Source organism: Mauremys reevesii, linkage group 19 (genome assembly GCF_016161935.1).
Source record: "Mauremys reevesii isolate NIE-2019 linkage group 19, ASM1616193v1, whole genome shotgun sequence".
Lineage (NCBI taxonomy): Eukaryota > Metazoa > Chordata > Testudines > Geoemydidae > Mauremys > Mauremys reevesii.
This window is the reverse complement of record NC_052641.1, coordinates 4,393,813-4,414,860: the sequence shown is the minus strand read 5'-3', so window position 1 is coordinate 4,414,860 and position 21,048 is coordinate 4,393,813. Positions and strand designations below refer to the sequence as shown.

The 21,048-nt window shown below is 55.8% G+C and overlaps 1 protein-coding gene across 10 annotated transcripts in view; it reads right to left on the bottom strand.

Moving 5' to 3' along the window:
• Positions 1 to 21,048, bottom strand: part of RGS3 (regulator of G protein signaling 3) — a 199,394-nt gene that overhangs the window by 49,800 nt on the left and 128,546 nt on the right. For all 10 annotated transcript variants that reach the window (XM_039506171.1, XM_039506172.1, XM_039506173.1 and 7 more), the window contains one exon: positions 4,472 to 4,594. In XM_039506171.1, the coding sequence (XP_039362105.1) occupies positions 4,472 to 4,594 (123 nt within the window). The remainder of the gene's footprint in view (positions 1 to 4,471; positions 4,595 to 21,048) is intronic.

Here is a 21,048-nt window from a genome sequence, read left to right as displayed (position 1 = left end):
TAGTGAGGTCCTACAGGGAATGGTTGGCTCTATGCTATTAACATTTTTATCAATGACACGGAAGAAAATAATAAAATCACTGATAAAGTTTACAGAGGACACAAAGACTGGGGGAGTGGTAAATAAAGAGGAGGACAGGTCACTACAGAGCGATCTGGATCGCTTGGTGAGCTGAGCGCAAGTAAGCATCATGCTTTTCAGTATGGCCAAACTTTAAGTCATACGTCTAGGAATAACAGGTAGGCCATTCTGACAGTATGGGAAACTTCCTTACACTAACCGGGGACAATATAGGCCGTACTTACTCTATCCTGGGAAGAAGTGGCTCTGAGAAGGGGTACAGGGTCCTGGTGGAGAATCAGCTGAACATGAACCCCCAGTGCAATGCTCTGGGCCAAAGGGGCTAATGCCATCCTTGGATGCATGAAGAGGGGAATCTCGAGTAAGAGAAGGGAGGTGATTTTACCTCTATCTTTGGTACTGGTGTGACCACTGTTACAGCATGTTCATACGGCCATTAAAAAGCTCACACATGTCACTCAGGGAGTGCGTCACTCAACTCTTCTCCTCCACAACTATTCAACCTGTCCCATGCCCAGCGGTTTGTATCTCAGTGCAGGAGGGAGTGTGGGTCCTGGATTCTCTGAGCTGAGATGCACTGGCCATAGCTTAGTCCCCAAGCCGCATGGAAGACGGTTGCTGTCATCTGCAGTCCTACAGCCCAAGGTCAGAACTACCCTCAGGAGACACTGTCCTGCCAACCGAGGTGACCTTGAGGTGGCTTTTTACACCCCATGTGACCAAGCTTTCCAACTGCCCACGTTCTCACCCCTGGTCCACATAGGCAGAGGGGCAGCATAGCCTACACCAAGTGGGCCAGCCTCACATGGGCAGCCCAGCTGTGCTGTGCAGCTGCCCAGCTGTGCCTCAGCTGACTGCAAACCACCCCACTTCCCACCCCCACAACCCTGCTGCAAGTGGCCCTCCCAGCTGCCAGCTCTAAAACAAAAAGCAGAAGAGTCCTGGCAGCAAGATAGAAGGCCGAGGACTCTGCCTCACGAACCCCTGCTGCTCCCTCCAAACCTTCCCTATGGGCGGGACCGGGGTTGGGTCAGGAGCCAATACCAGCTGTACCCCACTGACAGGCTCTCTACCAGCACAGCACATGAAGTGCAGATTTCCACTGCAGTTAGCATGCAGGGAAACACACATCTGGAAGCAGATGCTATTCAGCCAGAACATTCCACGTACCCCAGCCATAAAGGAGGGACTGGGCCCAAAGAGCCAGGAGCACCAGGAGTCAGTGCTAATGCCTGTGTAACCCCCACACCTCCGGGGTGTGGTGCTCTGGCCCATGTAGTGGCACGGAGACCACTTAGGGAGCAATTAATGAGTCTGCTCTACAGCCTTAGGCAACAGGCAGGTGGCTTTTAGCTCATGTGGTAGAGGCTCATGCACTAAGCTCCAGAGGTTCCCGGTTCAATCCTGCCCGCCGCCGCCGGGGTCTGCAAGGAATGAAGATGGGCAGGAGTAAGGTGGGGGTCTGGCAGATATGGGTTAGAATCTCATCTTTGTTCCAGCAGCACAAAGAAGCCAGAAAGCTGCTGGATCTCCCCAGCTTGTCTGCTTGGGTGTGTCAGGGCAGGAGAGGGGTGGCACTTCCAGTTACTCTGGCCCCATGGCCAGAGCCAGTCAGAGGAGACTAGAAGAGACTAGGAGATTCTGGTCCCAGAATCAGAGCTCAGTGGCACCCCCTCCCCCCGCCATGCCCAGGGTGTCCTCCCAGCGGAGAAGGCAGCCCATGGGCGCTAGCTCTGAAGCAATCCCCTGGGTGCCACGGGGCAAGCCGCCTGCCCTCTCTGTGCCTCGGTTCATTTAATAAAATAGCACCAACAGTGTCTTCAGCTGCAACGTTCTCATCATGTCCCAGCCTCCTCCTCGCCTGCTGCCTCTGAGCCGGTGGGAACAATACACAGCACTGCGGAAGGGACAATCCCCACTGACCCCGGGACTGCATGGGCATATTCCAATGGGCTTGGTGAGGAATTTACTTGGCATTCAGTCCACCCATTCCGAAGCCATGGGAGATGGCGAGAGGCGGCCAGTCCATACTCTGAGCACCAGCTCCCCAGCGCCAGCTCTGCCAGGTGCAGGACAGACACACGAGACCTTGCAGCTTCCTCTGTGATTGGACTCAACAAAGAGCCTCCTTTATGAGATCGGTTCATTCTCAGGGCACCAAAGCCGCCACCATCACTCCCCTGATTTGGACTCACTGCAAACGCTGACTCTAGAGGAATCCCCTGGTGAATCTTAGAGCCAAGCCAGACTGGGCAGAGTTTTTTGAGGGAAATGATTTGAACGCTGGCGCTAGAACTGTTGACAGGATCCCTGCTGACTCAGCACATAAACCACAGCAAATCCTTACTCCTTCAGTGACTGATTCATCTCGTCCGAGTGCTGTCAGGTGAGTTCTTACACAGCCCCTCGCTGTGTGTATCACCCTGCACAGCCAAAGCCCTCAGTGCCAGAGCAAAATGCCTGTGTCCTCAGCACTCAGAGGGGAGATCACGCAACCCAGTGGCACTTCAGTGTAAGAGCTCCTGCCAGAGTTCCTGTTGGCATTTAGTCTCTCAGATCGTTTCCTCTACCCCACTCCCAGGAACGGCGCCTGCTCCAGTCCTTTCCGCACAGACTCAGCCTCACTCTTCCCCCGGTCTGAGGAATGACGCAAACACCAGACTATGCACAGCTAGGATCTAAAGTCTTCCCTAGGAACGCTGGTTACACAGGCACACCCTATCATTGTGCTGAGCGCTGCAGTGGTGGAAGAGACTGTACGGGATCCGGGGATGCCCCATAGCTCGCCTGCCCCAGCCACGGACACGGCGTTGGAAGATGGAAGGAGGAAAAGGACTGAAAATGGGTCGAGCCTCCCGAATCACCCACAAACCCGTTGGCACATCAGGAGGTGGAGCTGCACCACTCCTCCCTGCTGAGACCTCAGCTGTGCTGCTCAGGTTCACACATTGTCCTGGCAATAGCCTACACTGCAATTCCACAAACACACGGCAGGTCAGCTAAGTCCCCACGGGATGGATGGATACGGAGCCTTGTCACCCGACGGGGTGGGGGGGCATTATTTACATTTCCTGGGGGGTTAGTTACTAATCGGGGGTCTCAGACTGGTTTGTTGTTGCCTCACAAAGCTATTCCAGCTCCTTTGAAATCCGAGGGAGACGGCGTCTGGACGCTCTGTCTCCTGCAGAGTCAGTTTGTGCTGACCCAGTTTGGGACGCTGCAAAGTAAATGCCACGTTCTCTCTGCACATGAGTCAGGCAGGCGGCTGAGACCTTCTGTCCCTCAGCACCCGCCTTGCGTCTGCAAACGCAGCACGAATGAGAGCCTCAGGCTGCGCGGCAAGCAAGGCCGACCATGAGCCGGCCAGAGGTGTCTGGGCAAAGCTTTAACCCTTCTCCCAGCGCTGCTCTAGGAGCGGTGCAGCTCCACCAGCAGAGCCACGGGGACACGCTTGTGTGGACAGGACCCAGTTATTCCCCCCACCACGGCATCTCTAGGGGTTTAGACTGAGCTCCTCTGCCACCGTGGCCAGCTGCTCCAGTCCTCAGCAGGGCTGAGCGAATGGCTGCGAGCCCCTGACGGTAGAAATACCAGACAACCCCTCTCTGCTCCCACCGAAACAGGGGAGTGAGCCCAGCTCCTGAGGGAAGCCAGGGCCCCAGCATGGAAAGCCCCTGGCACTAGCAGGCCCCTTGCTGGCCGGTTCAGCAGTGCCCAAGGAGACCCGGGGTCTCTCGCCAGGGCAGGGACTGGACACGTTAGCAGCTTCCCACACTCTGCTCGGAGCACTCCAGGCTCCCCGGCTCACAAGCCGACTGAACCTCTTTAATGCAGGAGAGCTGGTGTTGCCACCTCAATGTGTAGGATAAACAGAGCCTCTCCGTGCCGCGACACCAGGCCGCTGGGGCCAGCCTGAGGCCACCCTGCTGGGGAAAGCAGGCCGGGTCCCCGCAGTGCAGCTACGCAGGGCCCCCGTGGCTCTGGCCTTTCAGTAGGGCCCTGAACCTTGTGTGCATTGCCAGGCGCTGCTTCCCTCTGTGATCATCCCTGCCCTGCAGCCAGGCATTATCTCTGGGGACAGTCTGTGTGCTGGAGCTGTGCTCTCCAAACAGATACCCAGGGAGCAGGGAAAGGGGCCAGTTTGCCAAAGTCTGGCTCAGCTTGGGTCAGTGGCTGTAAATCCAGCGACATGCTCTCCAGTGCAGCCTTGGAAGCTGCAGTCCCAGCAGCCCCTTGATGTGAGCTGGCAGCACCCCTGGCTCAAGTTGGTTTTTGAGAGTCCTTGCAGGAATGTGAGATGAGCAAAGCCCCTGTGACAGGGAAGGCCCCAGCCCTGTGGTGCCAGGAGTGTGCCCTGTCTGCCCAGCTGGCCAGCCCGCCAGCTCCTTACCTTGTTCTCTGCAGGAGCTGCTGCCGGATGCTGCTGCTTAGTGATGTTCTCAGCCAGACACCAGCAGATCCTCTTCTTCTGCTCCTGGGAGTAAGCCTCCAAACTTAATAAGCACTCCGACTTCTGACGTAAAGGAAACACAGGCAGAGAGCGAGGTCATTAGCGGCATGTCACGGCCCTGGCTTTGTTTGCAAAGTACAAGCTTCCCAAACCCCACCTCGGATGAATGTAAGTGCGAGTGGAGAGCTCGCTCTGAGTAAGTGCCCATCACTTCAGGCACTAAGGAGAGAGCAAAGCAAAGGGTCAGATCAGTTCGGAAGTGGCACGCTGGCTGTAATGCGGAGCAATGGTGCCAATAAGTGGGAGCGGGGTGGTGAGAGCTGGACAGATTGTCGGTAATATTGCATCACGTGACACCACAATGCAAATGTGGCTACTGAGCTAATTCAGAGGATGGAAATTGCTCTTTGCTGTGTGCAAACAGCTGGAGACTCCAGAGCCTGCACAACGAAAGCAGCCGAGCCTAGGCTGTGCAGGGCTAGGGCCAATCGAGGGGGAAGCGGGAGCCGTCAGACCTGCACAAGGGGCCCGGGTGGCACAGCAGCTTGGCTTAGGGGCAGGGGCAGCAGGTCCTGTGATCTGTGATCAGGCAAAGGCTGCATGAGAGATTGGGTGCGATGCTTCCTGGAAGTACCCAGGAGTGTGAGGCACCTTGCTGCGCCCCACCCTTAGCATGGCAGAGCCCTGTCTGTGCCTGCCTGGGGTCAGCGCCTGACTACACCAGCCACGGGCAGCACAAGCCTGGCGCTCTCTGCCTACGCAGGCCCTGCTCTCCCTGGGCAGGCACATCCCACCCTCCAAGCATGGCCCTGGAGTGCCCGGCCCCTGCTCCGCTAGAGACACGGAATTCACAGATCTGCTGGTCCCAAAGGGACAGTGCCCCCAGCTTCCCCGGTACACCTCAGGATCCTGCCCCCCTCCACTCACAGCACATAGGTGCATTTCAGTAAAAACACGCACACGGTCCCAGAACACAGGACAGAGAAGTAGCAAGTAGAATTAACGGAAACAAACGGTTACATATAAACTAAAATCACGAGAGCTTTCTAGAGCCTGAACTGAACTAAGAAGCCATTCTCCTGTCTCGGAAAGGTTAGCTCCCCCAGAGCACCTCACCCAGCACTGAACAACCAGACCGGCTGTGACATCAGACAACCAGCTGGCAGCTTGTCCCCAGGTGACGGTGTATCTCTGCACTCCAGACACAGTTCCAACTTCCTACCCTTACTGTCTTCACTTGCACCCTCTGTGGCTTGTGTTTTCCTGGAGAGTGAGGCTCTGCAATCTCTCCATTAGCATTTTGCTCACATGATTAGCATTTTGCTCAGACTGTAAATAGGCGGCCATGCTGAAGGATACAATACTCAATTTAACATAGAGCCAGACTGATAGTTAAGTGTTTCCTGCCTGAAAGAAACTTATTTATCTCCTTCTGGTGACCACCTCCAACTCACAGCCCTTAAGAGCGCAGATACGTAACTCCTTGCGTATTACCATACGTTCCGCTCACACTGGCTATGGTGACCAGTTTGACAGCAGAGACCTCACATGATGCCCTTGACAAGTTATGATGTAGAGACCAGACCCAGGGGATTGCTGTAACCCTTACACACCCCTGTTCCTTCTCCAGTGGGCACCAACAGGTCCCTGGGTCACATGGAGAAGAGCCACCAGGAACAGCATGCACTGACGAAAAGAAATGACGGAACTCATCCTAAGCAAGGGAGCTTCATGGGCATCTGCCTGGCGCACCCCCAGGTGCCAGTGAGCCTGCACCCCCATCCCAGCACATATTTCAGCCTCTCCCATCTGCTGTGACCCCACCACACATACTTTGTAATATGTGTGTGGGAACAAACTGCTCTGCTCTCCCTTGGCCTGTTCCCTGGGTCAGCGCCCACCCCAGGAGCTGGTGAAACCCACTTGCACACCCCCAACGGGAAACATCTTCCGGCCTCTGAACTGCCACCCTCTTACCCCCAAAGTTACATGCTAAGCAGCAATGTGGGGTCTGCTTGGAGCCTGGCAGATCTCCCTTCACATATGGCCTAGAAGGACCTGCAGCTGGATGATTTCAGGCTGTGGTTAATTCTGCAAAACTGGATTTTAAGAGTGACCTGCAAGTAATAAAATGCTGGTCATAGGCCTTTTAAATTCCTTATGAGGCATAAAAAAAGCCTGACTGTGTTTTTTGCCTAATGGGTTTTTCTATCAGAAAGGTGAGGTCTTAGCTATTCTGTTTTACTGGAAGGCTCTGTGGGCAGCTTGGGAACTTGCAGGTTTGTGACGTCACAGACAGTATGCAGCTGGGAGGGGAAATGCTTTTTAGTCAGATTGTTTAAATGCTCCTGGGGGAATTCTGTACCACTGCACACACACAGAATTCATGTTCCCCACAGATTTCTTTGCTTCCGCACAGAAAAATGACTTCTGATGGGGAAGCAAAGGGAAGCCATAAGAGTGGTCACGAGCCCCTCCCCGGCAGCACGGACAGCAGTTTGGGCGACCGGAGCAGCTGGCAGAGAAGTAAATTACCGCTGAAGGTGGGGGCTCGACAGCCATGCAGGAGAGAGAGAGAGACACTCTGTCCCTCTTGCTTGCTATTGTGGCATGCGCTGCATGGAGGGGCGGGGCTTCGGGGTATTTCCGAGGAGGCAGGCGTGCGGCAGGCTTTGTCCCCTAAGGCAGAGCAGAATGTAGCAGCCTGCCTGCTTAGTGAATTGTTCCCATTGTACTTAGTGAATTCCCCCAGGAGTATAAAACAGGTGTTAAAGATGTAAGGCTCTTTACATTGCCATTGTGCTGTAAAGGACAGTATGGCTTATAAATGCATATGGTGCTTCAGTGATTAGAACTGATCTACATTTTTGGACTAAAACATTTTCCTGTCACAATGTGCTCCATGAACTGTTTGCAACTGACCTTTCTGGAGATGGTCAGTAGCCAATATAAATTGTGACTTTGACTCCCCAGCCCTCACTTGCTCTTCAGTTGCCTATGATGTAACACTGAGCATACGGCTGCATATATTTGTTGACAAATAACTAGACATAAAGAGTAAAACCTAGCAACATTACTAATAGACAGAGGGGGGTTGGGGATTTCCTCCAATGCTCCCCACTCCCATTCTCCATCCATTGTATTGTAGTTTAAATAAATTGCCAAAATAATTGAAACCAGCATGATTCTATTGCACTATTTTGACAAATAAAATATGCAGAATGTTTAATCATTGTGCAAAGAATTTTTATGTTTTTAGCACAGAATTCCCCCACGAGCATGTCAAACGCTCTAATTTTTGTTTGATTTTTAAAACTCATTTAATTCATATGCACTACAAACTGTTGGGAGAAAAGCTCATTGAGTTAAAGAGCAACACCTCTATTTTAACTAAGAAAAAGCCCCCATTCTAGTTTTCTCCTCCTCCAAGGGGACCACCAGAAAACACAGGGAAGACCTGATATAAAAACAAGTGAGGTTTTGAGGCCTCCTTGGGCCTTCTAATCCCTCATCAAAAGAAAATAATGGCACAAAACCAATAGCCCCTGTCAAGCTGCCTACAGTGACTCGAGAGTGTGAGTAGCAGCATCACGGCAGGCTGTGAAGAACCAGGGCACAAACCCTGAAAGTTTTATACTTAGATTTCATCAACCAATTGTCAAGTGCAGATCTCACACCAATGACAACACTTGTAGCCAATCCTATGATAAACTAGACACAGAGTTATGAATAGGAAAAGGAAACAAGAGAGTTATTTACAAGGTTAAATGTTACGTTTCAAAAGATAAGAGAAACTTCTATAACAAGCAAGCTCTATATGATCTTTAGGGCTAATCCAGGCTAAGCACTGCAGGCCTCTTGCTTGTGCCTACAAACTGTCTCCCCAGAGTCCAAGCAGCAGAGAGAATCATAGAATCTCAGGGTTGGAAGGGACCTCAGGAGGTATCTAGTCCAACCCCTGCTCAAAGCAGGACCAATCCCCAACTAAATCATCACAGCCAGGGCTTTGTCAAGCCTGACCTTAAAAACCTCTAAGGAAGGAGATTCCACCACCTCCCTAGATAACCCATTCCAGTGCTTCACCACTCTCTGAGTGAAAAAGTTTTTACTAATATCCAACCTAAACCTCCCCCACTGCAACTTGAGACCATTGCTCCTTGTTCTGTCATCTGCTACCACTGAGAACAGCCTAGATCCATCCTCTTTGGAACCCCCTTTCAGGTAGTTGAAAGCAGCTATCAAATATCCCCTCATCCTTCTCTTCTGCAGACTAAACAATCCCAGTTCCCTCAGCCTCTCCTCATCAGTTCCTTCTTGTTAGCGGCTTTTATTCCCCTCCTCCCATGTGCTCTGAGCTGCAAACTGATGGGAAGCAGCAAAGAGTCCTGTGGCATCTTATAGACTAACAGACGTTTTGGAGCATGAGCTTTCGTGGGTATTCACCCACGAAAGCTCATGCTCCAAAACGTCTGTTAGTCTATAAGGTGCCACAAGACTCTTTGCTGCTTTTACAGATCCAGACTAACACGGCTACCCCTCTGATACTAAACTGATGGGAGGAGTCTATTTGCATGACTCATCTTCATGGGGGGAATTAGAGAACAACAAAGTACGTTATCCTCTTTAATATCCCACAATAGTCCATCTGGTGTCGATGGACCTTCTCTGTTGGGCAGGACTTTCTGTTAGAAACCAGCAATTCACACTAGTTAATGTCTCTCTCCTGTCTGGTGATTTACACAGTCACAGAAGCTCACAACACAAATGCTCAAATGTTACCTTGCTATATGGGGTACGAACGCTATAAGTGAGATTAATGCCGGCAGCCACTCACAAGCATTCAATAAAGTCTAAACCCTAAACACATTCCTATCATTCTAATACCTGCTTTAAGAATGCTACCACACAGGCAAGCCAGACTGGCTCCAGCTAGGTATCTGTCCGTGTTCGGATGAGACGGGCCCTGGCGTGAGCTAGCCCCTGATCTGCCAGCATCACAGCCCCATTTGCAAGTTACCTTTAAAAACATCATTTGTGGCGTCAGCTATCGCAGGGGCAGTAAAAGCTGCAAGAGTTCACTCAGGCTGTGAAACCTGGAGGGCTGCCGGCTGCTGGGCTGGGCACTGGGAATAATGTTTGTTGACACTGTCAGCTCGAATTCTCTTTGGGTGGAGGGGGGATTTCCAACATGCCTAAGAGAGTTGGGTGCACAGTTCCCAGTGACACTCACTGGGGGCCTAAGTCCCTTTCTGTGTATTTTTAATAAGGCCAAATTGACCATGAGTTGGGAGCTGGAGGGGGCATTTCGGCACACTCCATAAACCAGACCAGTCCTCTTTGGCAGGGGGAATGCCAGGATTCCCTTCCCTGCTTCTTCCCATCCTGCCCAAAGGCGTCCTGTCCTGATGCCGCCAGCCCCACCCTCCCCCGCCACCAAAGTCTACCAGTGCTGAGAGTGACACAATGCCCCTTTCCTTGCCCAGCACACCCAGCCTCCGCCATCCGGCAGTGCGCAGGCCCAAATTCCAGTCAGGTAGATCAATCTGATCTTCATTATACCAGGCTGATGCACAATCTTTGGAGATTTCTGAAATAAGCCGAGTGCCAGTCCCAAAATCCCGGCATGGTGCGAGACCTGCCCTGCCCTCTGGGGTCTGCAGCAGCGGAAGTGAACGATTTCAAAGAAATCAATAGAGCCTAATAGGTGTAAGTGTAGCTAGGGGGAGTCATGTGACTGCCCAGATACTGTAACTAATGCATCTTCCACAGTCTATACAGAGCTGCAGCAATTCCCCTGGAGCAAGGCTTAGAGATTCCAAGTACATTTCATCTCCACTTTACTGAGAGCCATTCAGGGCTCGCCTAATCCCACGTTACAGCCCCTCGCTAAGTAGATGCTAGCTAGGCTTGGCAGAATTCAACTGCTTTTGTATCATTAGACAGACAATATCAAGGTTTATTTTTAAGCTTTTTATTATTTTAATTGATTTAAATTTTCACAGCTGCAGGAAATTATGGGGGTGCCAGAAAATGGGGGCCAGACAATAATTATTTAAAGGACAGTGGGTGCTGGGATTCAAGAAGTTAAAGCTAAGAACAAATTGCCAACATCACATGTCAAAATACATCAACTAAATATCTTAAATCAAACTCTAGTAAGTTCTCAAGCAGCATTTTTCTCACTTTGCCAGTCTGTCAATGTTAGTTATTATTGATGGAAATATTTTTTTCATCGGTTTGAGTGTGTGCAGTGAAATCAATCAAGCACCAACACCCCCCTCTGAAAATCAGCCCGTTTGCACAGCAGACAACAGAGGCAGATACATGAAGGGTTTTAACCATCAGCCAATCCGCTCACACACGCTGCTTGTCCCCTCAGCTAGTTCCCTGCCTGTGTGCTGAGGCCCATGCGCATTGCCAGACTGGGTCAAGCTCAGTGCCCACCTAGCTGGTACCCCAGTGCGGAACAGCAGCAGATGCACAGACAGCGTCTGCTCAGATGAACACAACACTGTCCTCCGCTTTAAGAACCTTCCTAATCAGGGTCCCCGGCTCTCCATTCCTCAGGCAGCAGTACCCCCGGGGGCTTCCCCCAGGACTTCCAACTCAAACCCAGCAGGTACCTGCGAGGAATCTGGAACCCCAGAAGCCCCCGACTCAGTCTGGGACCCTCGGATGTAGTGGGCAGGCAGAATGCACAGCAGCCAGCTGATCCAACCTCCCCTCTGCCCTGAAATGCAGCCCAGACAAGCACACTGCACAGAGACCACCTGTGAGTTCAGGCAACCAGCCGCCCTGCAATTGTTTCCATTCAGGGAGCTGCTGCTTCCCCTGCCAATGTTTGCAAAGAGAAAACGTGGTTTAATCTCGCAGTGCTGGGGAAGGAGGATGCAGATGGCGGGAGAGGGACATTTGCAACCAGATAAAGTGCCTGACAGGAGCGCTGCCAGCCGCGTTCTAACTGGCTGTTTACATGGAGCTTTCGAAAAACATGTTATTGCAGGTGCTCAGGGTGAGCCGATGTGGGACACCCCGTCATGTGAGGCTGACACGCAGGGCAGGGCTGGCCACCATGCTGGGGAGCCACCAGGAGTCAGACCATTCCTGTTGGGCTCAGGGGACCCCAGGGTGGACACAGGCACCGGGGCGGCTCTGTGTTTTTTGCTGTCCCAAGCATGGCTGTCGGGTGGCCTTCGCTGGTCACGTGGATTCGGCGGCGTTTCTGCGGGTGATCTGCCGAATCCACGACCGGCGGACCTCCTGCAGGCGCACCGCCGAAGCCTGCCTGACTGCTGCCCTCACGGTGACCGGCAGGCCGCCCCCCTTGCTGCGCTGGTGCCTGGAGCCGCCCCAACAGGCACCATTCGGATAAGCAGCCAAAATCTCAGACCTTCAGGAGTTCTGCCCACAGCCTGGCCCAGCCCTCTCTGGGGCAGTGAGGCCAGTTAACCCTGCATGGGCATCAGAGCCTCACTCCCTGCTTACTGGGGAGGAGGGCAGGATTGCATGAAGGCCCAGACTACACTAAGCAGTGGGAGCAGGGGTCAGCTTGTGGCATCCAATGGCACTGGGGCGGGAGGGCGTGCTGGAGACCTGCACTGAGCTAGGGCAATGGGCCCCGGGCCCTGCTGCAGACTCAGGCACCCATCTCTGCCTTGGCAATACTCAGGGGCCGGTGGGCCCCATCCCAATATTGTCCCCACCTGTCTTACAAACGGTGAGCTCCCTGGGGCTGTGTTACGCAGCCCCCAGCACAGGGGCTCCTGGTGTGTGACTGGGGCTATACAAACAACAAACAGGGATAACAAATAACAACCACCCCATGAGGCGGGCAGGTCTTTTTGAAATGAAATCTTGAGAGTCTGTCTGCAGTGGGGCCATTCCCCTCTCCCTGCCGGCACTCTGGCCCCACTGCCCCTGCCCCAGGCCATGCTGGGAAGGCTGTTTACAGAGCTCCCCCCACACAGAGGGACAAGGATGCTCCTTGGAGATGCTGCTGCAAAGGGGAAGCAAACACAGAGAGCCTGTCCCGTCTCCCTCCCCTCTGCCCACTCACACCCGCCACAGATGGATACTGCTACTCCAGAGAAAGCTGGGCTCTGTGGATGGGTTTGGATCAGCCAGATCAACCTGGGCCCGAGCCAGGACAGAGAGGAAAGGTCACTAGCCCAGATCACCCCACTTCTCTGCTCTGGCAGGGAGCCTGTGGGCAGTGGGAAATGTGAAGCCTGGGGGCGACGCACCCTGCACTATCTGTTCCCTCTGGCACAGGCCCAGAGTGATGATAGCTCTCTGTGGCTGGCCGGCCGCAGCCGCAGCGCCAGTAATGAAGAACAGGAAATACAGCCAGGGGAGGGAGTGCCTCTCCTCTCACAGTAGCCATCTCGATCAGCTCTGTCTTCCCTGAGCAAAGGTTGTGCTCCCCCATGTTCCTGAGACCTACTGCCCCAGAGCAGCAAAACTGGCATGGAGTGGAAGTGCCAGAGCAGCTTCCCCCATATACCAGTGGGGCCCAGCCAGGGGACTGAGATCTGGGACCAAAGACAGAGGGATGTAGCCTGGGCACTGCCCTGAAGGGCACCTAGGAACACAATCCCAGAATAGTAGCACACGTGTCAGCACACCTCAGTTCTGCTCAGCTCCAGCACTCTGAGAGGCTCCTAGGGTTTGACTCCAATTTTACCAGCTGTTCAAGACAAGGGACCAGCTTCCCCAAGGCCACAAAGCATTGAGGCATTCAGCCCTGGACTGAGACCAAGGCAGTCTCCCAGCTCTCGGATGTGGACTCTAGATTGTGGGGCTGGGGCAGGTGTTCCCGTAGTAACCCGACAAGCCCTGAGCACATCCGGTCAGCCAGACGAGGGCCACAGCCTGCAGGTTTGTTCCTGGCCAGCTGTCCGGCCTGCTGGGACCACGCTGCTTGCACGTGCTGTGAACAGTAAGTTGGTTTGGGCAGAGGCTGCTGCTTTTTCCTGTTATCTAGCGTGCTGGGCAAAGGCATTATGCTCAGCAAATAAATAGCTAGTGACAGCGATGACCCTTGCTCCAATGCGTCCATACACCTGCACTCAGGGCCCCAGTGCTGACAGCAGGAACTGGACTCTAAATACGAAGTGATTTCACTGTGAACAGGGGTGGCTCTAGCTTTTTTGTCGCCCCAAGTACGGCAGGCAGGCTGCCTTTGGCGGCGCGCCTGCAGGAGGTCCCCGGTCCCGCAGATTCGGCGGCGTGCCTGCGGGAGGTCCGCCAGTCCCGCAGATTCGGCAGCGTGCCTGCGGGAGGTCCCCGGTTCCGCGGATTCGGTAGCGTGCCTGCGGGAGGTCCGCCAGTCCTGCGGCTTCGGCGGTGCGCCTGCAGGAGGTCCCCGGTCCCGCGGATTCGGCAGCGTGCCTGCAGGAGGTCCCCGGTCCCGCAGATTCGGTGGCGCGCCTGCGGGAGGTCCACCAGTCCCACGGTTTTGGCATACCCACTGCCGAATTGCTGCCGAATCCACGGGACCGGCGGACCTCCCGCAGGCGCGCCCCTGAAGGCTGCCCGACTGCCGCCCTCGCAGGGCGCCCCCCATGGCTTGCCACACCAGGCACGCGCTTGGAGCACCGGTGCCTGGAGCCACCACTGACGGTGAACCATTTCCAGGTACTGTTCAAATCCAAACCAGCGCTGGGCTGACCAAAAGGCAGCACCTTCTGGAGGCTGTGTAGGGGCAGGAACGCTGTGGACCAGAATCGCCACCAGCTGGCACTTGCTGGGCTCCCTGGCTGGACTCTCTGCAGACAGGCTGCAATGTTGCTGTGCCTGGGGGAGGTGTGCCATGCTCTGGGGGAAGTGTGAGCAGTTTGCACTGCTGCTACCTGTGCTGGGCTGAGAGGATCTGCCCCCCTTACCGCCCTTTCCTCCTGTGACATCCGGGAAAGACCTTGAGAGGAGAGATTTTTCTCTGCCCCTTTCCTCCCCACAGCCACCTGTAAGCATGGAGGGAGCGGGGATAATGTAGTGAGACAGGGTCACCATTCATTCTGGAGGGCTGGCCCCGGTCACTGGGGGAAGGGAGCCCCCGGTGCATAATTTGTGCCAGGGCAGAGCCCCGGCACCTCTGGGCCTGGCAGGTCAGAGCCCCAGCACCTCTGGGCCTGGCAGGTCAGAGCCCCGGCACCTCTGGGCCTGGCAGGTCAGTTATAAATGTAAAACAATTGCTTGAGCCCCAGCACCTCTTTTATTACAAATTAAGCATTGGGAGCCCCCCTTGGCTAGCTAGTCTCCCCCGGCATCATTCAGCCCCTGCTGCCCTGATGAATGCAGCTGCCATGGAAGACCATGAGCAGTGCCCTCTTGAGGGTCCCGGATCCCAGGACGTCTCACTGGACGGCAGGCAGTACTGGGAGCCCCGGACTAGGAGGAGCCATTCTGAAGGGTTTGTTTCACACAGCTCCTCCTGCTTCCACAAACCAGCCAGGTGTCTCTAATGAGCATGGGAATTTCCCAGCCCTGGGACTGTCCAGACAAACACCAAACCTGTCTGCAGGCCACAGGCCCTGTGCAAACACCTTTCTGGCAAGCCAAGAGCCAGGCCCACTGTGCAAACACTCCATCCCTCCCACGGACAGAGAATGCAAAATTCACACAGCCCTGGCAGCAGTCCCCTAAGCTACGGCTGCCAATCAGACAGGTATCGCCTGTCTGAAATACCACTGACCTCACACCCTCCTGCCCTTCTCCTCCAAGTACCCGCAACATGATCTCCCTCCTTCCCTCCCCAGACCCAGACTGCCAAGGGAATACAGGGTACCAGCTGCTAGGCTGGATACTCACAGCCTTCCTAAGGTCCCTCCATGCCAGCACAGACCCTCCCTGCCATATGGGGCACCTCTTAGGGCAGCAGCCACAGCCCCTCTGGACCCAATTTTGTGACCTTGAAATCTGGGCCAGGAGGCTTCATCCACTGGCTCTTCCTCCCCAGACATGCCAGCAGCTGCTGGTGTCCCCTTCCCTAGCCAAGAGACCTGCTGCTAGTGAGAGCTGCTGCCAAGCCACATGCCTAGGGATGCCAACTTTCTAATCGCACAGAACCGAACACCCCTGCCCTGCCCCTTTGCTGAGGCCCCGCCCCTTCACCGAGACCCCGCCCCTTCACCGAGACCCCGCCCCACTCGCTCCATCCCTCCGTCACTCGCTCTCCCGCACCCTCACTCGCTCTCACCAGGCTGGGCAGCGGGTTAGGGTGCAGGAAGGCACTGAGGGCTCTGGGGTGAGGCAGGAGATGAGTGTTTTGGGGTGAAGGAGCAGGCTCCTGACTGGGGTGAGGGGGTTGGAGTGCGGTAGGGAGTGCGGGCTCCAGATGGGGGTGTAGGCTCTGGGGTGGGGCCAGAGATGAGGGGTTTGGGGTGCAGGCTCCAGGAGGGAGTGTGGGTGCGGGAGGGGACTCTGGGATGAGGTGGGGGTTGGAGTGCAGGAGGGGCTGGGGGAGGGGGCTGCGGTGCCGGCTCCGGGATGGAGTGTGGGTGCAGGAGGGGACTCTGGGATGTGGTGGGGGTTGGAGTGCAGGAGGGGCTGGGGAGGGCTCTGCCAGGATGAGGCAGGGGTTGGAGTGCAGGAGGGCGCTGGGGGAGGGGGCTGGGGTGCCGGCTCCGGGATGGAGTGTGGGTGCAGGAGGGGACTCTGGGATGTGGCGGGGTTGGAGTGCAGGAGGGGGCTGGGGAGGGGCTGGGGTGCCGGCTCTGGGAGACTCCAGGATGTGGCAGGGGTTGGAGTGCAGGAGGGCGCTGGGGAGGGGGCTGGGGTGCCGGCTCCGGGATGGAGTGGGGGTGCAGGAGGGGACTCTGGGCTGTGGCGGGGGTTGGAGTGCAGGAGGGGGCTGGGGAGGGGGCTGGGGTGCCGGCTCTGGGAGGGAGTGTGGGTGCAGGAGGGAACTCCAGGATGTGGCAGGGGTTGGAGTGCAGGAGGGGGCTGGGGGAGGGGGCTGGGGTGCCGGCTCCGGGATGGAGTGTGGGTGCAGGAGGGGACTCTGGGATGTGGCGGGGGTTGGAGTGCAGGAGAGGGTTCAGGGTGCAGGGTCCTGGTGGCGCTTACCACAGCTCCCAGGAAGCGGCCGCCAGGTCCCTGCAGTGCAGCCCCATGGCGCATGGGTGGCTCTGTGCACTGCCCTCACACTCCCAGGCGCTGCCCCTGCAGCTCCCATTGGTCAGGAACCACGACCAATGGGAACTGCAGAGCCGGCCCTCGGGGCAGGGGCAGTGGGCGAAGCCTCCCTGGCCGCCCATGAGTCTAGGGGCTGCAGGGACCTGGAGCCGCGTGGAGCCAGGGCACGCAGGGACCTGCCTTAGCCCCGGGCCCCCCATGCCGCCAACTGGACTTTTAAAGGCCCGATTGGCAGTGCCAGCTGGACCCTCCAGGGTCCCTTTCGACTGGGAGTGGCAACCCTACACATGCCAGCTGGTGGAGAAAGAGAGGAGAGCTCATTTCTCCTCCAGGCAGGCTGCTTACAAAAGCTGCGGGTGAGAGTTGCTGGGCCTGGCTTCGCTGCGGGTGTCAATGGGAACAGTGCTGGTTTGCTGACACAATGGAGGGGACATTCTCGCTGAGCCTGGCCTCTCCTCCCACCCTGGGCTCTAGGCCAGGGCAAGCTGCCCCTCCTCTCCCAGGAAGGCTGAGCCCCTCCCTGCAGGAGGAAGTCCACCTCCTAGGCAGCCAGCTGAACGCCCTCCTCCAGTGTGCACCCAGCCCCTCCAGGCCTGCTAGGCTCCTTCCAGCCCCCGCCCCCGAGCTCCTTCATTTCCACGCCCAGCAGCCTCAGGGAGCCTTGGAGCAGATTCAGGCCCACACTGACACCGCAGACTTTCAGAAAGAAATGGCCCAGAGAGCGGAACTAAATTAGAAGCCCTCTGGCAGAGGCTGCCCTGTCCCCACCTCCCCGTGCTGGGCCTCTCCCGGGGAGTGGCAGCACACACAGGCAGAGCTTGTGTGCCCTGGACCTGTGCCTGAGGCTCACCCTCCCAGCCGAGGCTGATCGCAGAAAGATGCCAGTGATAACTGGCAGCATGGAGAGTTTGCATTGAGTAAATCTGTGTACCATGCACTTGGTCTGTGTCACACAAGACACACCACTGCACACTGGCAGACTCGCCGCCCCCTTGTGAGGGAAATGTGCATAGCACCGGCCTCAGGGGTGGGCCACTTGGGCGACTGCCCAGGGCGCCCAGGGGCGGCTCTAGCCATTTCGCCGCCCCAAGCACGGCGGCACGCCATGGGGGGTGCTCTGCCGGTCGCCGGTCCAGCGGCTCCGGTGGACCTCCCGCAGACGTGCCTGCGGAGGGTCTGCTGGTCCCGCGGCTCTGGTGGACCTCCCGCAGACGTGCCTGCGGATGCTCCACCGAAGCCACGGGACCAGCGGACCCGGGAGGTCCACCGGAGCCGCCTGCCGCCCTCCCGGCAACCGGCAGAGCGCCCCCCGCGGCATGCCGCCCCAAGCACACGCTTGGCATGCTGGGGCCTGGAGCCGCCCCTGAGGGCGCCATAGTCAGGGGGTGCCGGGCGGCAGCGCAGAGGTGCACACTGCCAGCGTAGTCAGAAACGGCTCCTGGCTGGCAAGGGAGTGTCATGTGGGGGTGCCCAGATTGCTCCCTACTTCCTCCCAGCGGAGGAACATGGGGGCAGGGAGGCGAACGGTGACCCACAGATACTGTCCCCCCCGCCCAACGTTCCTCTGCGCCCCGCTAGGGGGCTGCAAGGAAGGGAGCGAGGAGCAACATCAAGCGCTCCGCGGTGCGCCCAGGTCACTTTCCCCACCTGGGCTGGGCTGGGCTGTGAGGCATCAGGGGCTGCTGCTCTCCTGCCCTCCTCTTATGCAGCCCAGGTAGGGAAGGTGACTTGGACGCAGGGAGCCCCGACCACGCTCCTTCCTCCCCCGTTACGGCGCCCTAGGGGTGCGTGGAGGAGCAGCATTGGAGTGAGGGAGCGAGCAGCAATGCCAGCTGCTCCATGCATCCAGGTCAGTTTCCCCATGTGGGTGCAGGAGGGGGGCACATGAGGGGTTGGGGTGCAGAGAGGGTGCAAGGGTCAGGGTGCAGGGCTTAGGGGCAAAGGGGGCACAGTGCAGGGTTTAGGGTGCAAGAGGGCAGGAGTTAGGGGTACAGGAGGGGGCACAGTGGAGGGATTAGGGGTGCAGGGATTGGGGTAAAGGGGGCACAGTGCAGGGTTTAGGGTGCAAGAGGGCAGGAGTTAGGGGTACAGGAGGGGGCACAGTGGAGGGATTAGGGGTGCAAGGATTGAGGCAAAGGGGAGGTGGGGAGCTCGCAGGGTCCAGTGGCAATGGGGAGGCACCCACGGGGGGCCAGGGCAATGGAGGGTGCTGTGCCCACGGGGGCCAGGGGTGCCAAAACAGAAGTCCGTCCAGGGCATGACTTTCCCTAAAGCTGGCCCTGGATGTGCGCACAGGAATGGCCAGGCTGGATCAGACCCAGGGTCCATCTAGCCCAGTCTCTGGCAACGACCAGCACCAGCTGCTGCAGAGGAAGGTGTAAGAACCCTCCCACATTAGGTCTCATCCTGATCTCAAATAAACTCCACCAGAGAGGTCCTTTGGGGCCATCTGCCTGTCCCAAGTCAGGGTAAAGGAGGAGGGTTGGGCGTGGGGCTAGCAACTCCACCCTGTAAAAATCAGCTTGCTACAGAAACGCCAACAATAGAGTTAACAGAGACTTTTAGCCTGGAAAAGAAGGGTCTTCAACTCGAAGATGCATGACGCTGGGTGGTGAAAGCCGCGAGGAAGCCACTAAGCCGATCACCCTTCTTGCAGCCAGGAGGATTACCATCGGCACATGGAACGTGAGGACCATGTACGAGTCAGGAAAGACGGCGCAGGTTGCAGCAGAGATGAGGAGCAACAACCTGACCCTACTAGGCATTAGCGAGACAAGATGGACGCAAGCTGGACAGAGACGACTGTTGACAGGAGAGCTGTTGCTGTATTCAGGACATGAAGAGAGTGACGACACCACACACAGGAGGAGGCTTCATGTTGTCCAAGCAGGCACAGAGAGCACTGATTGGTTGGGAGGCACATGGTCCCAGGATCATCATAGCATCCTTCAGAACTAAAATGAAGAGGATTAAGATGAATGTTGTTCAGTGCTACGCTCCAACCAATGACAGTGAAGAGGAGGACAAAGACTACTTTTACAACAGACTCCAGAAAATATTAGAGACTCTCCCAGACAAAGACATTACCATCCTTATGGGAGACTTTAATGCCAAAATTGGACCTGATAACACAGGATACGAACAAGTCATGGGGACCCACGCCTGGGAGAGATGAGTGAGAATGGAGAGAGATTTGTGGATCTGTGTGCACTTAACAATCTGGTCATAGGAGGCAGCATCTTTCCTCACAAGCGGATCCACAAGAGTACCTGGGTACGCCAGCAGGCATGACAGAAAACCAGATCGACCATGTCTGCATTAGCAAGAAGTTCAGAAGATCCTTGCAGGACGTTAGAGTTAGAAGAGGAGCAGACGTGGCGTCCGACCATCACTTAGTGGTGGCCAGATTGAAGCTGAAGCTGAAGAGGAACTGATAGACGCGTCAGACAGAAGAGCGAAGTACAACGTCAACCTTCTGAAGGACCATAAGACCAAGGAAGATTTTGGATTGACGCTGAAGAATAAGTTTTCAGTACTACAGGATCGGTCTGAGGAAGAGGAAGACAGTGTACTCAACAGATGGCAGAAAGTGAGAGACACACTTAGGTCAGCATGCCAGGAAGTGCTTGGAATTAAGAAACACCAGCAGAAAGAGTGGATCACAGCAGAGTCCTTGACAAAGATAGAAGACAGAAAGAAGAAGAAGGCAGCAGTCAACAACAGCAGGACTAGAGCAGCAAAGGCCAAAGCTCAAAAAGAGTATGCTGAAGCCCACAGAGCAGTGAAGAGGAATATTAGGAAGGACAAGAGAGATTATGTGGATGGACTGGCAGCAGAAGCAGAGCAGGCAGCATACAGCGGTAACATGAAACAGCTGTACGATACTACCAAGCGACTGTCTGGAAAGTTCAGCAAGCCAGAACGTCCCGTTAAAGACAAGCAGGGAAAGTCTATAACAGGAATAGAACTACAGATGAACAGATGGGCGGAGCACTTTGAGGAACTCCTGAACAGACCAGCACCACCAAATCCACCAGACATTGACCCAGCCAACGAGGACCTCCCAATCAATTGCGATAAACCAACCAGAGACGAGATCAGAAAAGCCATCACCATGATGAAGAACAGGAAGGCGGCTGGACCTGACGATATCCCAGCAGAGGCCCTGAAAGCAGACCTGGATGCCTCAGTGGAAATGCTGTACCCACTCTTTGAGAAAATATGGGAAGAAGAAGTGATTCCGGCTGACTGGAAAGAGGGATATCTCATCAAATTCCACTAGCCAGGACACCTCAGGAACTTGGCAAACTATAGAGGAATCACTCTCCTGTCGGTGCCAGGAAGGTCTTCAACCGAGTCCTCTTAGAGAGAATGAAGGATGC